The sequence below is a fragment of the Acomys russatus genome, chromosome 20 (assembly GCF_903995435.1).
Source record: "Acomys russatus chromosome 20, mAcoRus1.1, whole genome shotgun sequence".
Classification (NCBI taxonomy): domain Eukaryota; kingdom Metazoa; phylum Chordata; class Mammalia; order Rodentia; family Muridae; genus Acomys; species Acomys russatus.
The window spans coordinates 49,477,168-49,485,449 of record NC_067156.1 but is presented as its reverse complement, the minus strand read 5'-3'; the positions used below and the strand labels follow the sequence as shown (position 1 = coordinate 49,485,449).

The 8,282-nt window shown below is 49.6% G+C and overlaps 1 protein-coding gene across 1 annotated transcript in view; it reads right to left on the bottom strand.

The window, feature by feature from the left end:
• Positions 1 to 1,416: 1,416 nt before the first annotated feature.
• Positions 1,417 to 8,282, bottom strand: part of Apcdd1 (APC down-regulated 1) — a 29,966-nt gene continuing 23,100 nt past the window's right edge. Inside the window, exons 4-5 of the mRNA XM_051163417.1 lie at positions 3,751 to 4,072; positions 1,417 to 1,997 (exon numbers count right to left, since the gene is read on the bottom strand). Coding sequence (XP_051019374.1) covers positions 1,549 to 1,997; positions 3,751 to 4,072 — 771 coding nt within the window. The 3' untranslated portion in view covers positions 1,417 to 1,548. The remainder of the gene's footprint in view (positions 1,998 to 3,750; positions 4,073 to 8,282) is intronic.

Sequence of the window (8,282 nt, the reverse complement as noted above, 5' to 3'; positions counted from 1 at the left end):
AAAAAAAAAAAAAAAAAACCACTTAACTCACAGGATTACTTCCAAATTCTCCGTTTATTAAACTTAGTAGACATTAAGTTAGTATTTTCATTTTGAATAAACCCCCTCAAGTATGCACCATGACTTAAAATATAATCTGAATATAAAGCACTCTGGTACTCCATGCCATCGCTATAATTTAACACCACGCTGATCACTACTGCTTCATACAGCGAACCCTTAAGTACTCGGCTGACTCTTCCCTTGGGTCATGGTCTCCATGTCTGCTCTCAGCTACATCTGGGTTTTCTGTTGCTCTCCACTTGCCCGCATGGGTCTGTGTGAGGAAAAGCACTAGGTGTTTACAGCACCAGATGCAGTAAGACAAAGGAATGGGCAGCCATCCCCTCCTCCTGCCTAATGGCCAAGAACCAGCAGCGAGCCCGGAATAGGATGACTCTGGAACTCACAGCTGGGGCAGAGCCAAGCAGATGCAAGGAGGAAGATGAGTCAAGCCAGTAACTCTAAGGACAGGATGACGCCTCATAAGGACTCCACGGAGCGCAGAGGTGGCTTCTGGTGGCGTGGGGACGAGTCCCACTCGTCCTCTTTCATTAGTATTCTCCTGGAGCACCGAGGCTCTGTGTGCCAGACATGGCAGACTGGAGGTGGGGTTCTTCTTCACACCCCAACCCCAGTGTGAGCCAGGACATGGGTGCTTCTCTTGGAGAAAACTGCCACAGGTTGGGTTCCTCATCGCTCACGTGGCGCTTAACACATCGTGGCTCCCCTTTGCACTGCTGCTCCTGACTGCCTGGAACAGGAGGCTGTTCCGAACTTCCCAACTGGACCAGTCTCCTCCGAGGGTCAAGCAGCAGGCTGTGCTCTGTAGCCACCAAACCCAGTACAGGACACACGCCCCTTCTCAACACGTCTAGCAGTACAAACACAACTTGAGATACGCTGAAGCTTCATCGAGACCTCTCTACCCAATATTCCTGAAAGTGTTGACTGGCATTAAAGGCTGGAACAGAGACTGAGCCGAACCTTGCATCCTCTCCGGTGTACACATCGACACCCACACCTTTTCTGCATGAACACCCAGGGTCTCCATGGCGGTCCCGAGCCCACTCTGCACTGGACTCCAGCATAGAAAACCTGGAGGGTGGAAGGGTTTCGGAGAAGTAACGAGAGAAACAACGGCAGAGAAAGCTGCAGCTTGTCAGCTTACAGCTCGGAAGTACAGATAGAGGTGGGAGGACAGAGATAAGAACGTAGCTGCCACCCTGGCTGCCACTCCTAAACACACTGGCTCCGACTCTCTGCAGACGTAAAGTGCAATCACTGCTAAGAAGTTCTCAGGTCAGGGATCAGGCCGGAAGAAATTCAAAGCGGAAGCTTCAGACAAGCCGCTGCTGCTCATGACTCCACACGAGCTGGAAGAGGTGGGGGAGGGGAAAGGTAATGGCAGATCTCAGGCATTCAAGTGCGCATCAAAAAAATCAACGTCCTGTCTTTTCTCCACGTGAAGAGTCATAAATGGTAGAGTCTTGGTTTTGAAAATGTGTTCTATCTGAGGATGTGCCAATGTGGTAGAGTCCAGAGACAGACAAAGGCAGGAAGTAACAGGGGCCCAGCTGTCCTCCCTGCTGCCCTACCATACAGATGGGCTTGACTCTCTTCCAACAAGTCTTCAGCTCTTGCTGAGGAAGAGGCACACTGGACCAGGGGCATCTGGTAGGATGTCGCCCTCTTCTCTGGCCTGTCTGGGCTGGAGCCATCGCTGGGCCTCTGGCCATTGAACAGCAGGTAACGGCCCCGGGCGTCCTGTTCCATTTTGAAGATCTCATATTCTGTGTGAGGTAGTTTGATGCCCAGAGCCACGCAGCCATTGGTGTGTGTCACGTCCTGTTGGATGCCCACCTGCCAGGAGCCCTCAGCCCCACACTCGTTCCCACTGAAGACATTGAGGAGGGAGGCTGTGGCTGCATCCATGGGCGTGACCTTCATGTGATTCACTGTGGAAAAGAGAGATATAGCCATGACTCCAGGGAGACAACTTGGGAGGCAGACACGTCCAGCAAAGGCTAAGGGACACTGTTTCAACACAGTTTTCGTTCTTTAAAAAAAAAAAATTTATTTATTATTTTGTATGTATTTATTATTATGCATATATACCTGTATGTCAGAAGAGGGCACCAGATCACATTATAGATGGTTGTGAGCCATCATATGGTTGCTGGGAATTGAACTCAGGACCTCTGGAAGAGCCGTCAGTGCTCTTAACCTCTGAGTCATCTCTCCAGCCCCATGGCTTTCTTTTTAAAGCACAAGCCAATCGATGGCTTGCCCAGCTGACCACAGTCCTCACAAACGCAGGCGCGGGTGGGAAGTTCCATATGTGGTCAGACCAAATACAGCCAGCCAGCTCATAGCATTGTGCACTCACTCTGCAGCCACACCTTAACCACACAGCCCTGCTACTACTACATTAGGCAGCAGAAGTTAACGGAGAAATGGTGTTAAGGATAAGGAGATCACGGACAGATTTTGCACATGTGTATTCATTTCGCGGAGGGGACTAAAATAACTTTGGAGCTCAGTATCTGCAGGGAGCCCTGGAATTAATTCTCCATGAACACAAAAGGATGACAGTATGTATACTGTAGGTGTGGCCAGAAAACACGGGCGATATTTGGATTAAGTGCTGAGCCCAGTTTAGCGCTGACCACACGACAGTATGAAATAAAACTATCCCAGCATTCTTCAAAAGCCAAAAGTGCTCTTTGGGGCAAATGGTTCCCTGGGATGAAAAAAAAAAAGTATTCAACAAAAGGTTTCAGAGCAAACACATATCTGAATTGGCGTTTTCACAGATTAATACGGTCCCATCAGCTGGGGATCTAAACACAGGTTGCAAATAACAAAAATATGAAGAAAGAAATAGAAGCCTTGGCCGTTGTGGTCCCTCGGGGTCCCCCCTAAGGGGCTACACTTTGCATATGAGGGCAGTGGGATCCGGAGTGGGCAGACAGATTTTTCTTGATTAATTTTACCACAAGGCCATGTACAAGAGCAAAGCTCCTTGTCAAAGGAGGGTGTCCATGCTCACGGTTTCGCTAAGGCAACACAGATTTCTCACACTGATTGGACTACAGTGCTGCTCTGAAGGGCTCCCCCCAATGACACAGCTACCCTCTTTATTTGGTATTGCAAGGGGACACCACCTTATGGACATTCAAACTTAAAACCAGAGCAGCCAGAGCTCCCTTGTGGTAGGGGCAGGTGCCCCCCAAGCTCCGGCTTCCTTGCTTGAGTGAGCAACACACAGAATGCACTTTGCGCATGATGCTCTCACCTTCAAGCCTGGGACAAGCTCTCACGGGCAGCCCATGCTCTGACTGGAAGCAGCAACTCTGAGCACCAGGAAGCTCTGTATTCCTTTTAGGAAAAGCACCTAGCATGCAAACGGGCCTGATGCTACCAAAGATGGCTGCTAGGTTTCACTGCAGTACTATTCTTGACTGTCACATTACAGTGGCCCATGTGACAGCTTGGGCCCCATTGTACCTGAGTGTCATGCGAAGGCCTGGCACTAGCTTGCTTTGAACAGGGAGGAGCTCAGACACTATTTCCAAGGATGCTTTGAGGCAGATGTGCCTCTAGTTTCATTCTCAGCACGTCAAGCAGCTGAGATACCCTTATCTCGTAGGTTCTGCCCACAGAGAAATATCCCGGAGCTGCTCCTGAGTGGGGAGGCAGCCGACTTACCTTTGAACACAAACTCTGTGCCACCCATGACCCTGGATGACAGCACACCGCGGCTGTAGCGGCCTCGAGCGTAGATGGTGAATGTGGGGTGCTTGCAGACGGGGTCCGAGTAGTGGTAGTAATGTCCTTCCCAGGTGTTGTTGTTGTCATGGAAGATGAAGTGGCGGGTGAGGAAGAGGACTTCGGGGCGCACCTCACAGCGCTGGCTCACCCATTCCCCATGGAGGCCAATGGTCAGGTCAGCCTTAGGGGGCAGGATGGGAGGGTGGTGTTCGTCGGAGCGGTAAATGATCCGGCAGGCTATGCACGCATGGTTGTGGTTCTGAAGCAAAGAAATAAAGGTGTTTAGAGACTTTCGTCTTCCTGAGAGCTTGGTGTGCAGGTGTATCCCTGAAAATGGGGAAGGGAAAGGGATTCAGTGTGGTTATGACTAGGCACTCAGAGCATCATCACTTATAACCAAACGCCCAAAACAAATGGAGCCAGGCTCTGCTGTCCTGAGAAGAGCGCGTGGAGCATGCCAGGATGTTTATTCACACAGTGTGCACAGCTGTAACAGGACGGCCTGCCTTAATGTCAGCTATGGTGCGGACTCTTTAGAATCCTGTTGGGGTTTCAGACCTCCACAGATCCAGAGGATGCGGAGAAATCCCAATTCTTTGGTCCTGTTTGTGGGAACGTAACAAGATGCAGCCTTTGCAGACAAGAATGGAATGGCTCCTCTAGAATTTAAACACAGAATTACTATGTGACCTAGCTATTGCCCTTCTAAATACAGGTCCAGGTGAATTCAGAGCAAGGGCTCTGACCCACAATAGCCAGAAAGAACGAAATTCAACCACATGGCCATAAATGAATCGGGATGCACACAGTGCTCTGCATATGTGATGGCAGAGAATTCAGCTTTAAAAGGGAGCGTGTACTGCACAAGTTACAGCCTGAATGGACTTGAGGACACTATGCTAAATGAAATAAGCCAGTCATGAAGACATACACATTGTTTGGTTCCATTCATTTGAGAGACATGGAGTAGTGAAATCTGGAGATTAGAGGCGGAAGGGTGGCTTTGAGGGATGCGAAGGGAGGTGGAGACCGAGGGCCCAGGTATAATGGGTAGAACTTCACGTCTATAAGGCGAGAGAGAGAGAGTTCTAGACACGAACAGTGATGAGGGCTGTTCAACGTTAGAACTGTAACTCATGCCACTTCACTGTACTCTTAAAATGGGTACCTGTGAAACAGATTTATGGGTGCATTAAATTATTAAAGGGGGGAGCTGCAAAACACACTAAGGAAAACACAGAGCCGTGACTATAGATGAGAAGCACGGGGTCTCCCTGAAGTGAATGCAGGAGGCAAAGGAGGCAGACGGAAGGGAACTCTGGGCGCATGCGCAGCCTGTCCACGTGTGCCTGGAGCCCAAGGCTCAGAGCGTCTTAGCCCTTGAAATGCTCCCTTTTCCGACTTTCTGCAGCTTAAGGTTCACAGTAAAGCGGTGCTCGCTCTCAATTTCAGGAGACATGGCCCCTGGAGTGTTTTGGGTCGGTTCTCCCTTATGACAGATACCAGCTCTAGCTGCCCTCCCTGCCTGGAGGCTTCAGTACTGGCAATCAAAACCTCACACTACAAGTCAGGAGAGCTGGCCCTGGGCACCTCACCCAACCCACGGGACAACTCTAACCCTGTGGTCTTCTCTACTCTTTAACTCCCTCAAAGTTTATATAAGGCACAAGGGGCAAACAGACAGCATGCACTACAGTTTGATCCTACCCTCAGGCGGGGAGGCAGAGCTCACTGGGACCTGCAACCCCACGCTCCCAGGCCCACAGTCATACCTTCTCCCCTCCCATGGAGGGACACACTTGTTCTCAGTGGGTTTTTTTTTTTTTTTTTTTCCTGAAGTCAAAATTTCACCCCCTTCACCAAGGTAAAGTGGTAGACCTCATGCACGAGACTCGGCAATGGTGACCAAGCTTGCCTTCCTGGATGACCGTAGCAAGGGTGGGAGGGGTGGTGGCTACCACCTGCCTCTCCCACACCCCCATGAAGGGGGGCTCTGTACTCACTTGACCCTTTTCCTTCATTAGATGAATTTAGTTACCACTTATAGTACAGAACACTTCCTTTGCGCCTAGGATGTATGGCTTGTAGATAACTTTGAGTACAGAGTTAAGGGGAGACTGAGTCTTCCCTGTCTCGGGGTCCAGATGCATTTGCTGGACCCCGGTTACCTGCACGGGACTCTGGAGTATGTGAGAGAAGGTAAACTGCTCCAGCCTCTTACCAGCAGACCCATGGGGAGATAGGACCCGGAAAGATAACAAGCAGACAGCTCATAGAAACCAGAGCTGAGTCACAGCAGATGAGGGTGTCTCTGGCCAGCTCCTGAGTACCTGAGCCAGCCCCACTGCCTGCCTCACAGATGGTGGCTGTAGACGAGTTAGTCATTTTTTTTTCTCTACTTTGACTTGCTCGATTACACAATGGTGACTACTGTACACACTTGCGTAACTGCTGCAGGAGAGAAATGGCAGATCAAGGTGGTTCCCACTCAGTGCCCCCACTTACATAGACCAAAGCAATGGCCTGCCGGCCATGTATGTCACAGGACTTTGGGTTCATGATAAGGAGGAAAAGCACAAACTATAGTAAAAGAGAACCTGAGTCCAGAGATCTGACATCCTATGTCCTCTCAGTAAGTTGCCGGGAGATGAAAGTTCCAAAGCTTTTGCCTAAACAAGTTGTTCTGCCATTTAAAGGCCAGGATGGGACATTCAGTTGGTGACTGTAACATGTACACTCTGGGGCTCTTGTACAGGGCAGGCTATGTTAGAACATTACCACAACCAGCATGAAGGCTACTCACCATGACACCGAGGCCCTTGGCCAGTCATGACAGTCTAAAGCTCCCTGAGGTGGCCTGCCACATTCCAGAAAGAGGAGGCATCGGTAGCTGGTGTTCAGTCAGGGTCAAAAAGTACAGACCCACAGGGTCTCCCGTGGTCCACACAGAGCTGGGTCCCCTCCCTGATGGGATCTGCACAGCAAAGATGCTTGCTGCCTACTACACCTGACTTCCAGAAGGTCCTACAAGTTTCTGTGACCGAATCACTCACTTTCACCTAAACCTACCTCCCCTTCCTTTCTATCCCACTCTCCACCACTCAAACGTCCACTATGCCCTGCCCACCCCCACCCTCCCCATTTCTGGCCTTTGGAGGAAGCGAAGTCTCAATCCCTGAAAAGATTTGTTTTCTCCCTCCTCACCGGTACTGGCTCAGGGGAAGCTCAGTGCTGCCGGAAGAACGCTGAAGAGGAATGGTCTTCAGGTCAACAGAGCAAGGTCAGGTTGCTGGAGGACCCAGCTGTCACCCAGGCTGCTTCATGATGGCTCTGTGAGTGGCAGCTTGGGTGGTTACGAATAGCACCTTTTTAAGAAGATCAGGCAGGAGTCCTGGGCTCAAAGAGAATTCTTCTGGCCTGTGTTTCTGCCAGATGAATGGTGCCCTTGAGATAAAGGTTTTCAATAGGACAGGGGGGGGGGAAAAAGCAGGCTGGACATGTTTGAACCAGTGGGCCTGTTTGGGTTCATGAGCAGTGACCAGGAGGAGTCTGGCTCTTAAGCACTAGTATTACCAAACTCGTACACTGGTTATTTTTGTTTTATTGTAGTTTAAAAAAAAAAAAAAAAAAGGTTGTAGAACTCATTATCCTAGCAATTTTTAAGTGCACAGTTCTGTGTCGTTAAGCAATTCAGCCTAGTGACATAGTTAGGTAGCGAAAACCACTGTCTATCTCTCGAACCTTCTCCTCTTCCCTAACTGAAATGACCCTTTTGTGGCCCCCGGCAAGCATCCTTCTGCTCTCTGTCTTTGAATATGACTAAGGGCCTCCTATAAGGAGATGACGAAGGACCTCCTCTAAGGAGACTCATACAGTGCTTTGCATTCTGTGACTGGCCAATGCCACTAGCAAATGTATTCAAGTTCACTCCGGTTGTAGCACGTGTCAGAACGGCCTTCCTTTTTAAGGCCCAATCATTCCACGCAGAGACACATTTTGCTCATCAATCGCTCTGTTCGTAGACGGCTCGACTGCTTCTGCCTTTGCACTGCTGGGAATAGTGCCACAAACAGCCTGTACGACTATGCGTTTGCATTCCTCTTTCACGCATTTTGAGTATATACCTAGATGTAAAACAGCTATACCATATGACAGTCCAGTGTTTACTTTTTTGAGGGAGACGCCCATGTTCCACAGTAGTTGCACCATTTGGCATTTCTGTCAGCAAACCATAAGAGTTCCAATTCCCTCACATCCTTGCCAACATTTATTTTCTGCTTTTTCCCCCTTTGGTAACAGCTGTCCCAATGGGCAACTTTGGTATCCTATTGTGGGTTAAATTTATACTTCCTTAGCGATTTGATTAAAAAACATATCTGTCATTTGTATAAATTCTTTAGAGGAAGGTCTGTTTTGGGCCCTCCCCAACCCCCCCCCCCCCAATCCCTTTTGAAGCAGTTTGCAGTTAC